General features: G+C 46.2%; 1 protein-coding gene across 1 annotated transcript in view; it reads left to right on the top strand.

Annotated features, from left to right (window-relative positions):
* Positions 1 to 19,124, top strand: part of LOC148532592 (basement membrane-specific heparan sulfate proteoglycan core protein-like) — a 114,732-nt gene that overhangs the window by 77,329 nt on the left and 18,279 nt on the right. The window contains 4 exon segments of the mRNA XM_088467519.1: positions 1,144 to 1,398; positions 4,526 to 4,807; positions 5,576 to 5,857; positions 13,251 to 13,532. Of these exon segments, the coding sequence (XP_088323645.1) occupies positions 1,144 to 1,398; positions 4,526 to 4,807; positions 5,576 to 5,857; positions 13,251 to 13,532 (1,101 nt within the window).

Genomic DNA, 19,124 nt, shown 5'->3' with positions numbered 1-19,124 from the left:
TGAGAGGCACATTATAATATACAGATCACGTTTGATGCTGTTACAAGCCCCATGACTACTGGGAGCACTGTATAAGGGGCACTACTACAGGGGGCACTGCTACTGGGGACATTCCATAAGGGGAACTACTATAGTGGGCATTGCAAGAGGGGCACTACTACTGGGGGCATTAAGGTGCATATGGAATGGAAAGGAAATGTTCCCAGAGTGGCGAGAAATGGTGGCATCATGTTGACACCCCCCCATTTTCCAGTGGTCACGCCCCTTGTGGCATGTGACTAGGGCTGGCCTCAAGGGTCTGAGCACCCTGTGCTGACCTGGTACGCTACGCCCTTCAATAGCGTGCAACCAAAATTGGGAGTGTGGCCTCATTACCATAGGCCACGCCCCCTATCTGACATCATTTGGAGGTGTGCCAAATAATGTCAGGCTTGGGGGTAAAGCCCAGCCCTCCGTCACTGGCTGAGCTTCCCCCAGCCCTCTCCCGTCAGTGAATGGGTTCCGCGCGCATGCGCGCTGCAACCATTCACATTCCAGGGTCCGGCACCGCCGCACAGCTGCGGCGGTCCCCAACCTCCCGATTTGACCACCCGCGGGCCACTTCGGCCTACGGGTGGAACAGCGGGACAGTACTGACCCACTGAAATCGGGATGTTGGGGAGGGGTGCGCCCTCTATGGGTGGCGCCCCTGTTCGACCGCACTGGTTGAACAACCCTAGAGCCGGCCCTGCATGTGACCATGCCAGCTATTTCAGCGCACATACCTACTTGTGGGGGGGGGGGGCGGGTGGATGCCGTTTGCTTTCTATGCCATAGCAGCTGTCGGATTTCCCTTTCCTGAGTCTCCTTTCCTTGGCGCATGCGCAGACCTGAACCAGCAATGGTTTTTCACCGCTGGTTAAAAAGTAACCGGTGACCATGGATTGCGGATACTGTGATGTGGAACATGTAAGGAGAGATTTGTGTTTGGTAGAATAGTCACCGTGACACTGTTGAACGTGTTCTGGGAAAACTTTCTGTATTATTAATAAATTACCTTTGTTTCTGTGTCTGACAGACAGGATCAGTACCTGGTTTAAGCTGAATATTTGGGATACAGTGTTATATTTTGCAATATAAAATATAATGTGTCATCATTTCTAGTTTCAGACCATCTCCTTCTGCAAGCGCCACCCTCTATATACGAAGGTCACCCGCTGTCGCTGAGATGTCACAGTCGGGCTAAGTACACAGATAAAGGAGTGACTGTCTTCCATATAGAAGATAAAACTATACAATCTAATAATAATCCATTTTTATTTATTCCAAACGTAAACACAACTATGACTGGGATGTACCGATGTGCAAAGTATGTGGGCCGGAATAATAGAACAGATGAGGCGTTTATCTCTGTACAAGGTAACTATAGTAATAATACAGTATAATTATAGCACACAATGGACTCTGCCAGGTCACCTCAGCTGCCCCGCCCCACAGCAGTTCCCTCTGTCCCCACCCACTCTATTCTCCACCCACTCCAGCCCCTCCCATTCCCACCCCATTATACCTAGCAGCCTCGTTCCCATTCTATCCCGTCGTTGCGGCACGTGCTTGCACATCACACCTAACGTGCAGGGCGCGCGCAGTGACTTATGTTCATTAGCTGCTTGTCTGGATCCTGTAATGTTGGGGCCATGTTTGGAAAAAGGATAGGTCAATGAAATCTGGCAAGCCTAGCAATTCATATTCTGGGCCTCTCTCCCACTAACTATTCCCAACATTAATTCAATATGTGCAACCAGCACATTAAATGAACAGTATTCATGTGCCTGGGTATGGTTGCATGATCTAGCCTCCTTGTTTCATTAGTACTCTAATTCATCTTTACATTAGGGGTTGTAATGTGCGGCGGATCTTTTATATTATGTGTATAATGACTACAGGTGGGAAGCTCTACCGGATTGTTTACAACCACCTTACCATCTGTCTTCCTTCCCACTCCCTGCTTGACCCATTTCATTCTGGCGTCCGTCCTCTATACTCCACTGAAACTGCCCTCACGAAAGTCTGCAACGACCTCATTTCTGACAAATCCAAGGGCCACTGCACTCTGCTCATTCACTTCAACCTCCTTGCTGCTTTTGACACTCTGGACCACCCTCTTCGCCTGCAAATTCTTAACTCCCTTGGTCTATGTGATACTACACTGAGCTAGTTAATTAGATTGTTTTGCCAAAACTGTGGATGATACATGGACAGAAGAGCATCTGATCCCAAGATCTTGTAAGTCATTAATTGTAAAAAGAGGGATGTGTGGAGTGAGCGTTTATTTAATAAATGACTACAACACATTCTTAAAAAACCCACCCTTAATCCTGGCACTCCTCCAACAACCGACCCCATCTTTCTCCTCCCTTTTGCTTCCAAACTCCTTGGCTGGATGTTTACAACCACCTTACCTTTCCTCACTCCCTACTTGACCCATTTCAGTCTGGCTTTCTTCCTATACACACAATTGAAACTTCCCTCCATGAAAGTCAGCAACGATCTCATTGCTGCCAAATCCAAGAGCCACTACTATCCTCATTCTCCTCAACCTCTTTGCTGCTTTTGACCATTTGGATCACCCTTTTTTCCTGCAAATCCTTCACTCCCTTGGTCTTCGTGAAACTGCCCTATCCTGGCTGTCCTTCTACCTCTCTGACTGTTCCTACTCTGTCTCTTCTCCCCCCACTTCCACTAACAGTAGGTGTTCCCCAAGGCTCTGTTCTTGGACCTCTCCTATTCTCCCTCTATACATCTTCTTTAGGTGAACTCATCAGCTCTTTTGGTCTCCAATATGATCTCTATGCTCCCCTAACCTTTCCCCCTCTCTCCTCACTCTCCAACTGTCTCTTTGCTATTGCTTCCTGGATGACCTAGTGCTTTCTAAACCTTAACTTGATTGACCTGATCATCTTCCCACCCTCCTGCATAACCCCACCCCCCACAATTTATCTATTGACAGCACAACTATCTCCTCTAGCTCCCAAGTGTGCTGTCTTGGAGTTATCCTGGTCTCCTCCCTCTCCTTCCAACCAACATTCAGCACCTCTCGGAGTTCTGCCGCTTCCATCTCAAAAATATTTCAAGGATCAGACCCTTTCTCATCCAGTCACAGGTCATCTCCAGAATGGACTACTGGAACTTCCTCCTATCTGGCCTCCTTGACTCTCCCACCTCTCCCCTCTCTATTCTGTCCTCAATGCTGCTCCTAGGCTCATCTTCCTCTACAAACTTTCTACATCTGCCTCCCCTCTCCTACAAGCCCTACACTGGCTCCCCTTCCCCTTCAGAACCCAATTCAATTTCTTACACTCTTACAAAGCCCTTAACCAATACTCTCCCATTTACATCTCTGGCCTCATCTCCCTTCATACTCCCACCCGCCCACAAATGCATGCCACCTCTCATGCCTACTGATTACTTCCTCCCACTCCTGCCTCCAAGATTTGCCTCTGTTCACCCCTACTTCTACAAATTTCAAACTGGCTCTCAAGTCCCACTACTTCATCAAATCCTTTCAGCTCTCATCCTAATCCACTGCTTTATGCTCCTTCCTCACTGTGTACTCTATCTCTGTCACCCCTGTCAGTCTGCCCCTCCCCTTTAGAATGTACGTTTTCATGAGCAGGGCCCTCTTCCCTCATATGCTTCTCCTTCCCTCACTCATACAACCGTCTACTGCTAACTCCGCACAACAGCACCTAACACGTAGTTGCTAACACCACGATCGCTAATGCAGCAATGTTTATAAACCATGTTCTTCATTGTTCTTTACTGTTAATAACTGTTTTCTTGTCTGCTCATTTGTTTATATACTTTGTAAAGCTGAGTACAGACTAGGACGATGGATCGGCCGACGCAATATGTCCTGTGAACAACGTTGTTCAGACGTATCGCTGGTATACACATTCTCCAATGTGCCCACAACACATCAGCCATTCAATTGATACGGTTGATATGTTGGCCAATGTGTACCCAGCAAAACTTGCTTCCAAACCCTTGTGGTGCCATATAAATAAAGTATAATAATATTAATAAGCTTTTGTGGGCGTTGACAGGGGAGTGGCTACTCAGACACATGAAGAACTACTCCTAACCCTCCGCCTGGTCCCTAACCCTAGTGCCTAAACCTAACTGTGCCCTCCGGCAGGCTAACCCTAACGCTGCCCCAAGTACCTAACCCTAGTCCCGAACCTTAAAAATGTTGAAAAAAAGCATGTGTTTACCATTAGAACCTGTCGACATCTTAACCCTGTCGACCATTTGCACTGTCGACTATTTGTACCTGCCAAACTTTTATGGTCACACACAGGCTACACCCCAAGCTCTCACTGGCTGCATGACTACAGTTATTATACACTCTGCATGTTCCATGTATATCTGTGCACAGCACGCAAGCACAAAGTACAACATGAGATCTGCGTCTTTTGTGTGTGTTTTCTGGCTGTAAATGACCCACACGTCACACCGTACCCAGTATTTGCATTATCACCTCTTTCAGCTCTGTTTGATACCCCACAATTAACAACTAATCAGTCACCAGTGACAGAGGGCGATGAGATGACCCTGACCTGTGCCACAAGACGTAACCCGGCCAGATCTACCACAGAGCTGCAATTTGCTTTCTACAGAGGTTGGCTGAACGTGCAGGAATTCCGTGTATCCGCCACATACAGCGTTCTGTCAGCGCAGCTGGTGCATTCTGGGGATTATATCTGTGAGGTGAGAACTACAAATGGCAGCGTGAGGAAGAGGAGCGACGTGTTATCTATTCAGGTACAAGGTGGGTGTACAGTACTGGATCTGTCTCCATTCAGAACTATTTAAAGCTTTCAGTTATATCCTATGGGACTGGGACACGAAAAGTCCACTAAAGACACCAATGGCTGGGACCCACCTACTAACGTATAGCTATACAAGGCAGCGTTAGAGGCGTGGCCAAGTGAAAAATCTACATATACATTACTCATTTATAGTGAAATATAAACTGTGTGTACATACACATTATGGGGTATATGTAATAAAGTTCGTATAGACTCTCCTCATATCTCAGCGAGTGATGATAGTTTGTAATAGTCTGTGAATTTATGCTATTGTTACTGCTGGAAATCTCCCAATTGTAATGCAAGTTTCATTACAAGGTGCAAGTTAGACAATGTAATACGTAAAATGATTATCAGTTATTTTATCAAGCGAAAGATTTGCCATATTTAGGTTTCTTATCTCTATATTACACTGATTTGCAAATAAGTTTACCAGATAGTCATAGGGGTGGTCCAGAGGCAATTGCAGGGGCACGATGACTTGAATCTCTCATTCTTATAATGAGATTTGCTGGGGAAGTGGGTGAGATGCAGGAGCATGGCCCCACGTTCTGGAGTTCCCTGGGAGAAGGAGAGTTTGGTTTCCCACATAATTAGATGTCAATAAATCACTGTTACAATTACCACCGATGTACATCAGTAAAATAAAGGATAATGTTACAGGGAACGTTTGTTCCCCTCCATGACCATAGACGGGCAAAATTAGTGTGATTCATTTTCTCTTCTAGAGCCGTTCTCTTATCCAGAAATAAAAATGGATCCTGCAAATACAATAACGGAAGGTGCTGACATGACCCTGACCTGTGTCACCACCATCAGGCCTGGATACACCGGAAAGCCGCAATATGCTTTCTACAGAGATGGGCAGAACGTGCAGGAATTCGGTGTATCCGCTACATACAGCGTTCAGTCAGCGCAGCTGGTGCATTCTGGGTATTATACCTGTGATGTCAGGACTCCCAGCAGGAGCGTGTGGAAGAGGAGTAACGGGTTATCTATACGGATAGAAGGTAAGTGTGGATACTGATACCATGGGCCGGAGTCACCCGCAGCCGTGGCTGTACAGTACCTGCATCTTTAGCTGCAGTCTTGTCTGTGACCTTCCCTGGTGTACAATTGTGCATTACAGTTCGGGGTGTCTTTAGACACCACCATCGGTTGCACTATTGAAACTTGCACCAGTCTCTGTCTAAGTATGGCGTCCTATATCAGAGGTTCAGCATCTCATCCAGCGACACTCCCGCAGCATGCCTGTGATACTCTGCCCGCGTCTGTGTTGCCACCCCCCTGTTGCCGCCCAGGAATGCCCCTATACACTTCTCTGTGCGTGCGTCCATCTGACCGACTTTACAAATCTCCTCTCCGGGAGCAGCCCAGAGAGGAGATGATGCTGACAGTTTCTGGGGGGGGGACGTACTGTAGGTGTTTTTAGGCTCCACCCCTTTAAGGGGGAAAGGCCACCATTCGCAGATCCACGAGGAGGGGTGGGGCTCAATGAAGCATATTTTCCCTGTACGGCGCATGCGCAAAACAACGGGAAAATGGGCGTGGCAGCCATTTTCCAGCCGTTTTTTTTACAGCATTGACACTGGTACCGACATGGGACTCCGAAAAGATAAATATAATATGGGTGCTTGGTGTGCACTGCACACCCTGCATCCATTATACATACGCCCCTGAGTGTGGACCAGAGGCTGAAGCCCCCCCAGTAATATCCGCCACCTCAGTGTAGTCAGTCCAGTCCGTGACTGCACTTTGTACACTGTGACTGGCAGTTGGCTTCCTATTGGAAGCACCACCTGCCAGTCAGATATACAATAGGCAGTACAGGGGGCGGTGTCTCCACCCCCTGGGACTGCCAGTCCGAACTGCTATTAGCAGAGCGCGGCTTCCAGCAGGAAACAGCTACTCTGCCTTTTACGCCAGCCCTACCAAGCTCCTAGGGGCTGCAGACGCTAGTGCGCATGTGCCGGTGAGGCCACACCCACTTCCAGTGAGGCTCTACATGCCGAACTGGGTGTAGCTGACCCTAGTAGCTCCACTTTCTATGGCAGGTGTAATTTCTTACACCAGGGACACATTCAAATTCGTTCTGCACCTCGCGGCGGTAACCATCATTCACGGTGCGACTCGGATGTGTCACGGCTTGGCGTGCGCTTGGACCCGGAGTGGAGTCGGATGAGGAATGAGGACTTGTTTGCTGGTACTTGAAGGCAGCCGGCCTTAGGGGAGTATGACTCATGAAGCAGTGGCACGCGACGGGATCAGAACCAGGCTGCGAGACACTGGCGGAACTTAGAGACCCGGGGTAGGCTGGGTATAGCAGGTAGATGGGATCAGGAGACAGGTAGTAACAGGAGCAAACTGCACCAAGGCTGAGAGGGGAGTCTGCAGAAACACACTGGTACTGACACTTTAAATGAGCAAAGGAGCACAGAGAACTAGCTCACAGCATACGCTGTGATAGACATTGCACTGGCAACTAAAGAGCCTCTGGACAGCCCTTTAGTACCCTCATGTAGTGCAGGATTGGTTGCTAGCCTCCCCAGCCCAGACTGAACCTGATTGGCCAGAAACGACATGTGACCCAAATCCAAGATGGCCGCGCCCAGTGGTCACAGCATGGAAGCTCTGCCAGTCTCAGCCCCTCTCACCTGCCTCCAGATGGAAGCCCTTGGTCTGCGGAGACTCACAGCACCCAGCGCTATTCTCCAGGAACCTGCACCTCTGCTGGAAACACCATGCCACAGCGCCCGGAGCGGTAAGCGCCGCGATCTCAGCAGCCTGTCACCCCTGGTCGTGACAGTACCCCCTCCTTTAGGAGTGGCCTCTGGACACTTCTTCGGTTTACCAGGATTCTCAGAGTGAAACTTAAGCACTAGGCGAGGAGCGTAGACATCCTCAGCTTTCACCCAGCAACGTTCTTCGGGACCGTAACCTTTCCAATCCAGTAGATATTGGAGTTGCCCACAACGAAAACGAGAGTCCAGGACCTGTTTGATCTCGAACTCTACACCCCTCTCAGTCAAGACTTTGGGGGAGCGTGGCAGAGTCTTGCGAAAGCGATTCAGGATGAGAGGTTTCAGCAGGGAAATATGAAAGGAATTTGGTATTTTGAGGTAGGACGGAAGTTTTAATTTATAGGCTACTGGATTGATCACTTGAACGATGGGAAAAGGACCGATGAAACGAGGAGCAAATTTCATAGACGGCACTTTAAGGCGAAGATTACGAGTGGATAGCCATACTAAGTCACCTGTTTTTAGGTTGGGCACTGCTCTCCTTTTTTTGTCCGCTGTTAATTTATATCGAAGAGAGGCTTTTTGTAAGGAGGAATGGACCTGAGTCCAAATCTGAGAGAATTTCTGTAGGGTGGAGGTCACTGCTGGTACATCGAAGACTGCCAATTCTTGAAACTCTGGTACTCTGGGATACAGTCCAAAAACTATAAAGAATGGGGTTTGCCCCGTAGATGAATGATAGGAGCTGTTATGAGCAAATTCGGCCCAGGGTAAGGTGTCCGCCCAGTTGTCTTGTGATGAAGACATGTGAATTCTTAAGAAAGTCTCAAGGTCTTGATTGACCCTCTCTGTAGACCCGTTAGACTGAGGATGGTAAGCTGTTGAAAAATTCAGTTTGATTTGAAAGATAGAACATATAGAACTCCAAAATCTGGCTATGAACTGTACCCCTCTATCAGAAACAATCTCAGTTGGAAGTCCATGGAGACGGAAGATGTAGTCGACGAATAACTGAGCCAACTCTGGAGCAGACGGCAACTTCTTGAGGGGAACGAAATGAACCGTTTTGGAGAAACGATCCACTACTACCCAGATGGTGGTAAACCCATTAGAAACAGGTAGATCCATTACAAAGTCCATGGAAAGGTGTGTCCAAGGATGGGTTGGTACTGACAGAGGTAGGAGTGTGCCGGCAGGAACCTGTCTGGATGTTTTATGTTGAGCACACTGTGGACAGGAGGCGATAAAAGCTTCAATTTCCGACTTCATAGCAGGCCACCAGTATGATCGTTGCAGGAATTCCAAGGTCTTGCGTATGCCCGGGTGTCCGGCAAAACGAGAGGTATGAGCCCACTTCAAAAGCTGCTTGCGCATATCTGAGGCCACAAATGTCTTCCCGGGAGGAGGTTGAATGCAAGTGGTAGCGAATACTCTGGAGTCTAGAACTGGAGTTTCCTTATGACTTTCGGAAGATGTGTCGGAGGAGAGTGATCGAGAGAGGGCATCTGCTTTTTGATTTAGTGAGCCTGGGCGAAAAGTTAAAGTAACATTGAAACGAGAAAAGAATATTGACCATCGAGCCAGGCGGGAACTCAGACACTGAATATTTTTTAGGTATAGGAGATTCCGATGATCTGTATAAACGGTGATGGGATACATCGCGCCCTCAAGAAGATAACGCCACTCTTCAAAAGCTAGTTTCACAGCCAATAATTCCTGCTCTCCAATGGGATAATTCTTTTCTGCTTGGGAAAATTTCTTTGAGAAGAAGCCACAGGGATGAAACTTGCTATCCTCGAGTTTCTGGGATAGTACCGCCCCTACCGCTTCAGAAGAGGCGTCTACCTCAAGAAAGAATGGGTAGTTAATGTTGGGTTGTCTCAGCACGGGGGCGGAAATGAAGGCTTGCTTTAAGAGTTGAAAGGCAGTTTCAGCCTCTGGAGGCCATCGGGATGGATTTGCCCCCTTGCAAGTTAGGGCGGAAATGGGTGCCATGAGAGTGGAAAATCCTTTGATAAACCTTCGATAATAATTTGCGAAGCCCAAAAATCTTTGTACTGCCTTCAAAGAATTCGGACGAGACCAGTCCAATATTGCCTGAACTTTCTGGGGATCCATTTCAAGGCCGGCACCTGAAACGATGTAACCTAAAAAGGGAACTGAGGGAACTTCAAATACGCATTTTTCAGCTTTGCAGTACAGGTGGTTATTTCGTAGGCGAGTTAACACCTCCTTGACTTGGGATCGATGTCTGACAATGTTGGAGGAGAATATCAGAATATCGTCGAGGTATACTACCACAGAAATATATAGTAAGTCCCGAAAAAGATCTCATTCACAAAGTTTTGGAACACAGCAGGAGCGTTACAGAGACCAAAAGGCATTACCAGGTATTCAAAATGCCCGTCTCGAGTATTGAATGCTGTTTTCCATTCGTCCCCGGCTCGTATCCTAATGAGATTGTAGGCCCCTCTTAAATCCAGCTTGGTAAAAATAGTAGCACCTTTTACTCGATCGAAAAGTTCGGTAATGAGAGGTATCGGGTAGCGATTTTTGATGGTTATATCGTTTAAGCCCCTGTAATCGATGCAAGGACGCAGGCCTCCATCCTTCTTAGACACAAAAAAGAATCCTGCCCCTGCCGGTGAGGAGGATGGTCGAATGAACCCCTTTTGCAGGTTCTCCTGGATGTATGCTGACATGGCTTCAGTCTCGGGTAGGGAGAGTGGGTAAGTACGACCTCACGGAGGAGTTTTGCCAGGAATCAACTCAATAGGACAGTCCCACTCCCGATGAGGAGGCAGAATATCGGCTCCGGTCTTACAGAAGACATCGGAGAAGGAGCGATACTGGTAGGGAATTGGAGTAGTGGTTGCAATGTAACTACCTTTGACGGGTTTGATTTGAGGAAGGCAGGATACTTGACAAGTTTCTCCCCAGGACAAGATCTGCATGGTGCCCCAATCAATATTGGGGGAGTGCTTGCGTAACCAGGGGTATCCAAGGATGACCTCATGGGAGGCTTTGGGAATTACTAGGAATCGGATAGTTTCAGTGTGGAGAGCTCCGATACGAACTGGCACAGGAAGGGTACGTTGAGAGACGATTCCGTTGGTAATCTGAGTGCCATCTACAGCAGATAGAGTGATGGTGTGGTCGAGAGAGGAGACAGGAAGCCGGAGCCTCTGGACAAGTTCAGCGGTGATAAAATTTTCAGCGGCCCCTGAATCGAGGAGAGAAAGAACAGTTTTAGAACCAGTGGAAATCTCAAAAGTAATGGAGAGGGTAGATTCATTTTTTGACGGAGACGGAGACATCACTCCTAACCTGGTGTCTCCGGCACAGATTAGGATCGGGAGTTTCCCGGACGACGTGGGCAGGCTGCAACCATATGACTGGTCTCCCCACAGTACATGCATAGATTTTCTCGTCGGCGTCTTTGCCGTTCTTCTACCGTGAGGCGGGCCCGGTTAATCTGCATGGGTTCGTCACCCGCAGGTTCAGATGGAGGGAGGGTTGGAGTAGTGGTCGGCCGGAACCTAAAGCGATCTCCCCTAGTTTTTTCACTCTGGCGTTCTCTGTACCGCAAATCCACTTTATTGCAAAGGGAGATAAGATCATTGAGGGTAGCCGGCGGATCACGAGATCACGAGTGGCGAGGTCATCTTTTATGCGATCTGTCAATCCATTCCAAAAGGTGGAAGTCAGGGCTTCTTCATTCCATTTTAGTTCCGAAGCCAGCGTTTGAAATTGAATGATATACTGACTGACTGGTCGGTTCCCTTGGCGAAGTCGCAGGATTTCCGTCGCCGCGGAGGTTGTTTTGCCGGGCTCGTCGAAAATCCTCCAGAAGGACGTGAGGAATCCAGAGTAGTTGTCTAGTAACGGGTCGGACCTCTCCCAGAGAGGCGAAACCCAGTCCAGGGCAGAACCGGTCAGTAGAGACACTATATATGCCACTTTGGATTTTGGAGATGGAAAGTTCGCAGGCTGTAGTGTGAAGTGGACGTCACACTGGTTGAGAAACCCTCGGCACAACTTGGGGTTCCCGTCAAACTTATTGGGAGTCGGAAGGTGCAAATGAGATGGTGCAGGTGGAACAGGGACAGCTGGAGCTGCTGGCTGGTTGGTGGCGGCAGGTAAATTAACAGTAACCAGGGAAGCTTGCAGCGTATCCTGACGAAGAGACATTTCCTGCAGGAACTGAGCCATTTGGCGCTGAGACTCCTCTAGTCCCTCTAGGCGACTGGCGATACCCTGGAGCAAGTCGGCCCTCAGATCCTGTCCACTGGCCGAATCCATCTGGCCAGTGCAAACTGTCACGGCTTGGCGTGCGCTTGGACCCGGAGTGGAGTCGGATGAGGAATGAGGACTTGTTTGCTGGTACTTGAAGGCAGCCGGCCTTAGGGGAGTATGACTCATGAAGCAGTGGCACGCGACGGGATTAGAACCAGGCTGCGAGACACTGGCGGAACTTAGAGACCCGGGGTAGGCTGGGTATAGCAGGTAGACGGGATCAGGAGACAGGTGGTAACAGGAGCAAACTGCACCAAGGCTGAGAGGGGAGTCTGCAGAAACACACTGGTACTGACACTTTAAATGAGCAAAGGAGCACAGAGAACTAGCTCACAGCATACGCTGTGATAGACGTTGCACTGGCAACTAAAGAGCCTCTGGACAGCCCTTTAGTACCCTCAGGTAGTGCAGGATTGGTTGCTAGCCTCCCCAGCCCAGACTGAACCTGATTGGCCAGAAACGACATGTGACCCAAATCCAAGATGGCCGCGCCCAGTGGTCACAGCATGGAAGCTCTGCCAGTCTCAGCCCCTCTCACCTGCCTCCAGATGGAAGCCCTTGGTCTGCGGAGACTCACAGCACCCAGCGCTATTCTCCAGGAACCTGCACCTCTGCTGGAAACACCATGCCACAGCGCCCGGAGCGGTAAGCGCCGCGATCTCAGCAGCCTGTCACCCCTGGTCGTGACAGGATGCATGCGTACTACTTACATCATCAACCAACTGCGTGTAGATCTGCACCTCATGCTCATCGTAAGCTATATTCTATATCGGTACATTTACATGGATAATACAGGACACTGCACTGCGCAGTAATGTATGGTGTATTGGGGAACGTATGGATGGTAAGGCACCATGGCCCCAGACACTAACCATGGCCCTTCATGATATGAACATGACCATGCTCTTACCGCAACTTGGCCACACCCCTGATGCAATGTGGGCACCCTCCCACTTTCCAAAATTGGAGGATACGTCAAATGATTATCAATTATTTTATCTAGAGAAAAATTTGCCATATTTAGGTTTCTTATCTCTATATTACACTGATTTGCAAATAAGTTTACCAGATAATCATAGGGGTGCTCCAGAGGCAATTGCAGGGGCTCGATGACTTGAATCTCTCATTCTTATGAGATTGCTGGGGAAGTGGGTGAGATGCAGGAGAATGGCCCCACGTTCTGGAAGGAATCCCGGAGTTCCCGGGGAGAAGGAGAGTTTGGTTTCCCACATAATTAGATGCCAATAAACCACTGTTACAATTACCACCGATGTACATCAGTAAAATAAAGGATGTTACAGGGAACGTTTGTTCCCTTCTATGACCATAGACGGGCAAAATTAGTGTGATTCATTTTGTCTTCTAGAGCCGTTCTCTCACCCAGAAATAAAAATGGATCCTGCAAATACAATAACGGAAGGTGCTGACATGACCCTGACCTGTGTCACCACCATCAGGCCTGGATACACCGGAAAGCCGCAATATGCTTTCTACAGAGATGGGCAGAACGTGCAGGAATTCGGTGTATCCGCTACATACAGCGTTCAGTCAGCGCAGCTGGTGCATTCTGGGTATTATACCTGTGATGTCAAGACTTCCAGCGGCAGCGTGAGGGAGAGGAGTAACGGGTTATCTATACCGATAGAAGGTAAGCGTGGATACTGATACCATGGGCCGGAGTCACCCGCAGCCGTGGCTGTACAGTACCTGCATCTTTAGCTGCAGTCTCGTCTGTGACCTTCCCTGGTGTACAATTGTGCATTACACTCCGGTGCGTCTTTAGACACCACCATAGGTTGCACTATTGAAACTTGCACCAGTCTCTGTCTCAGTATGGCGTCATATGTCAGAGGTTCAGCATCTCATCCAGTGAAACGCCCGCAGCATGCCTGTGATACTCTGCCCGCATCTGTGTTGCCGCCCAGGAATGCCCCATACTCTGCCTATACACTTCTCCGTGCGTGCCTCCAACTGACCCATTGTACAAATCTCCTCTCTGGGAGCAGCCCAGAGAGGAGATGCTGCTGACAGTTTTGGGTGGGAGTGGGGGGTGGGCTGTAGGTGTCATTAGGCTCCACCCCTTTAAGGGGAAAAGGCGCAATTCACAGGTCCGTGAGGAGGGGTGGGGCTCAATGATGCATTTGCGAGAAGCACCCCTCCCTACGGACCTGCAAATTCCCCCATCTTGCCTATGTCACTAGGAGATGGGCAGGACGCGGGAGATATGCCTACTCTTCCTGGGGCTCGGGGGGGCTAGCCAAAAAATCGTGAGCCTCCTGCATCTTCCAGGAGAGCAGGCAAGTATGGTCCAAACTCTCTACACCCGCCGCAGTGAGACCCCAATGCAGGCGCAGATGAAAAAACATTTCCTGTTAATATCGGCACTGCCTGCAATTTAGAGCCAGGCCTCATATATCTTTATATGTTACACCCTACATCTATAGAAGACCATGCCCCAAACCAGGGAGCACCTCCCCTTTGAAAAATTAACTGTTTACCATGATTGAGACTTTTGGAGATGCGTGAATCTACAAATGGTTAAATATGGAAAATTCTTGAATGTGTGTGTGTGTATATAGATAGATAGATAGATAGATATAGATATATATAGAGATATATATATATATATATATATATATATATAAAAAATGAACAAAGGGGGTGCACTCACCAGTCTTCTAAAATGAGTTTTTATTTCATCTTTTTAAAAAAATTTTACAGCATCATAGTAAAGCTCCAACGTTTCAGTCCTAGCCATGGACCTTTGTCACGGTACAATTCCAAGTAGTACTTTGCATTAATATATACCTGAGTCCAATTAAGAGACTCCTCCCTCACAATCATGTGAGTACAAACAATACAAACATATAGAGACATGAAGACATCATTTCTAATTGTGCAATAATACCAATCCAAGACTAACACTAAAAAATGAAAAGTAATTAAAAAAAAACATGTTAACAGACACATATACAAAAACAAACCTTACAGGTATAATCGAGCTGCATCCCCCGCTAGCGTGCGTGTCAACTCCCCAAACTTCCTGCCAAGTGGAACACAAGTCGGTACCATTTCCTGTCAAATGGCACGCAAGCTAATACAGCAGTCATGACAACCGCTGTTAAGGCTTCCTGCACTTCATCTGTCGATGCTAGCGCCCGGAGCAATCAAATCACAAAGTAATATACAAGAACACTAGGGACCCGGTGACGCAGACAAACACGTATACGTCACCATATAACCCATTAATTTAAATGAAGATGTAACTAACAGAGTTTTCATATATTGACTCATTAAGCTAATATCAATCGGGCAGTCGACATGCACGCCCATCAAAAAGACGCAGCCTGTAAGCAAACCAATGATAAACACCTCCACATAGATAATACAATGATAGGGCAACGTCTATCCATCTGGATTGAATTACATATGCCTAAATTACAATGTATACAAAAACATGGTTTGTCAACATGTGTGTCGACATTTTTTACAAAAAATTCAATTATAAACATAACCAAATTTAGACACATTAAATAATTAAAAATAAATAACAAATAAACAAACTCCATAGAAAACCCACATTGCCACAACACTCAAAAAAAAAAAAAAAAAAAAAATCAAAAAAATGTATCATTACAAAATCTGATGATGCACCCCCACTTGAGATCCAAAATACTTTAATCCAAAAACATCCCAAGGTGTATAGCTTCATTAAGGCCGCGAGGGTGGACCGTATCCAATTTATGTATCCACATCGCTTCTCTCTGGAGCAAGAGTTTGGCCCGATCACCTCCTCTCTTGGGTGGAGGCACCCAATCGATAATCATGCATCTTAATGTTGCTAAAGCATGCTGTGTTTCAAGGAAATGTCTTGCTACAGGTTTATCAGAAGAACCATTAACAAGCGCGGCTCTAATAGAGGATCGATGGTTGGCCATCCTCTCATGAAGTGGACGTATCGTCTTGCCAACATAGACCAGAGAGCACGGGCACACCAATAAGTAAACCACATGGTCGGAGGTACAGGTGACTCGATGTCGAATGTAGATCTTGGTACCTGTGTGTGGGTGATGAAAAAATTGACCCACCATCATACTCCTGCATGTAATACAATTTACGCATCGAAAGCATCCTGGCTTCACTTGGTTCATCCAAGTTTGAACAGCCACAGCCTTTGTTCTATCAGGATGCATTAGTCTGTCCTTTAAATTCTGGCCACGCTTGAAGCTCATCAATGGTCGTTTAGGTATACAATTTTTTAAAACAGGATCTGTAGCAATAATATCCCAGTGCTTAACCACTGCATTACGGACAATCGAACCAGCAGAGTCAAATGTTGTAGTAATTACAAAAGGATCCTCAATTTTAGATCGCTTTTTCGCATTATAACCTTCACAAAAAATCTTTTTGGCCTTTTGTAAACATATATTCAAATTTTTCAAGTTATATCCTCTTTCAAGGAAACGTTGTCGCATCTCACCAATCTGGACATCTGCCATCTCAGGATCAGAATTGTTCCGAAAAACTCGTAAGAATTGTGAAATTGGCAAATTTCTCTTAAGAGCAACTGGATGATGACTTTTGTAGTTTAAAAGCGTATTACGGTCGGTGGGTTTCCTATAGAGTTTGTAGCCATAGCCAGCATCAGTGACAAAAATAGTAATGTCCAAAAAATTAATTTTGACACTATCCTAAGTCATGGTAAATCGTATTGGCGAATCTAGGTGATTAAGACATTCCAACATTTTCAATAAAGAATCCTCAGAATCCTTCCAGATCAAAATAATATCATTGATAAATTGACGGTAAAAACCGATACTATCTCCAAACGGCGGAATCAGGTAATTTTTTTTCGTACAAATCCATATAGATGTTTGCATAGGCTGGCGCGATATTACTGCCCATCGCCGTCCCCGCCGTCTGGAGATAGTATCGGTCACCGTATCGAAATTAATTACATGTTAACATCATCTCCAATAACTCCATTAGAAACTCAATGGGTGGAGATCCCACATGTGTATTCAAGAGAGCCATCCTAACTGCCATCATTCCCTCCGTGTGGGGAATCACAGTATACAACGACGATACATCAAGACTGGCCAAAAAACCATTATTGCTACAGATCCTGTTTTAAAAAATTGTATACCTAAATGACCATTGATGAGCTTCAAGCGTGGCCAGAATTTAAAGGACAGACTAATGCGTCCTGATAGAACAAAGGCTGTGGCTGTTCAAACTTGGATGAACCAAGTGAAGCCAGGATGCTTTCGATGCGTAAATTGTATTACATGCAGGAGTATGATGGTGGGTCAATTTTTTCATCACCCACACACAGGTACCAAGATCTACATTCGACATCGAGTCACCTGTACCTCCGACCATGTGGTTTACTTATTGGTGTGCCCGTGCTCTCTGGTCTATGTTGGCAAGACGATACGTCCACTTCGTGAGAGGATGGCCAACCATCGATCCTCTATTAGAGCCTCGCTTGTTAATGGTTCTTCTGATAAACCTGTAGCAAGACATTTCCTTGAAACACAGCATGCTTTAGCAACATTAAGATGCATGATCATTGATTGGGTGCCTCCACCCAAGAGAGGAGGTGATCGGGCCAAACTCTTGCTCCAGAGAGAAGCGGTGTGGATACATAAATTGGATACGGTTCACCCTCGCGGCCTTAATGAAGCTATACACCTTGGGATGTTTTTGGATTAAAGTATTTTGGATCTCAAGTGGGGGTGCATCATCAGATTTTGTAATGATACATTTTTTTGATTTTTGATTTTTTTTTTTTTCGAGTGTTGTGGCAATGTGGGTTTTCTATGGAGTTTGTTTATTTGTTATTTATTTTTAATTATTTAATGTGTCTAAATTTGGTTATGTTTATAATTGAATTTTTTTTTAAAAATGTCGACACACATGTTGACAAACCATGTTTTTGTATACATTATAATTTAGGCATATGTAATTCAATCCAGATGGATAGACGTTGTCCTATCATTATATTATCTATGTGGAGGTGTTTATCATTGGTTTGCTTACAGGCTGCGTCTTTTTGATGGGCGTGCATGTCGACTGCCCGATTGATATTAGCTTAATGAGTCAATATATGAAAACTCTGTTAGTTACATCTTCATTTAAATTAATGGGTTATATGGTGACGTATACGTGTTTGTCTGCGTCACCGGGTCCCTAGTGTTCTTGTATATTACTTTGTGATTTGATTGCTCCGGGCGCTAGCATCGACAGATGAAGTGCAGGAAGCCTTAACAGCGGTTGTCATGACTGCTGTATTAGCTTGCGTGCCATTTGACAGGAAATGGTACCGACTTGTGTTCCACTTGGCAGGAAGTTTGGGGAGTTGACACGCACGCTAGCGGGGGATGCAGCTCGATTATACCTGTAAGGTTTGTTTTGTATATGTGTTTGTTAACATGTTTTTTTTTAATTACTTTTCATTTTTTAGTGTTAGTCTTGGATTGGTATTATTGCACAATTAGAAATGATGTCTTCATGTCTCTATATGTTTGTATTGTTTGTACTCACATGATTGTGAGGGAGGAGTCTCTTAATTGGACTCAGGTATATATTGATGCAAAGTACTACTTGGAATTGTACCTTGACAAAGGTCCATGGCTAGGACCGAAACGTTGGAGCTTTACTATGATGCTGTAAAAATTTTTTAAAAAGATGAAATAAAAACTCATTTTAGAAGTCTGGTGAGTGCACCCCCTTTGTTAATTTTTTGTATGCAGGGATACAGGTGATCCCATTTGGGTGGCTACCCCAGCAATTGGATTTTCAGACGTGAGTGTGGACTAATACTGGAATATATATATAGATATAGAGATAGATATAGAGATAGAGATAGATATATAGATAGATAGATAGATAGATAGATAGATATATAATACACACACACACGTGGCCAAAATTGCGGACACATTTTGAAATTTGAATGTTTATCAACTTCGAATGCTTATAAAAACTGTTACACTTCACGCAGTGCAATGATTCATATATCAAATGAAAGGAAATGTAATGCTGAATTCAACACAATAAACCGAGGTCAAATATTTGCATTACAAGGGAAGTTATGCAGTGAAATCAACACTTAGGGTGAAAATCCCTGTGTACTTATGATGTTACTGTCCTATCAGTATATCGTTGGGTATCCTTTATTTTTGAAGACCGCAGCACAGCGACGTGATCCAGGATTGTGGTGTTAAGTGAAAATGGT

This window comes from Taudactylus pleione, unplaced genomic scaffold (genome assembly GCF_031769625.1).
Source record: "Taudactylus pleione unplaced genomic scaffold, aTauple2 ptg000073l, whole genome shotgun sequence".
Taxonomy (NCBI): Eukaryota; Metazoa; Chordata; class Amphibia; order Anura; family Myobatrachidae; genus Taudactylus; species Taudactylus pleione.
The sequence above is the reverse complement of the archived record's forward strand: the minus strand, read 5'-3'. Positions and strand labels throughout refer to the sequence as shown.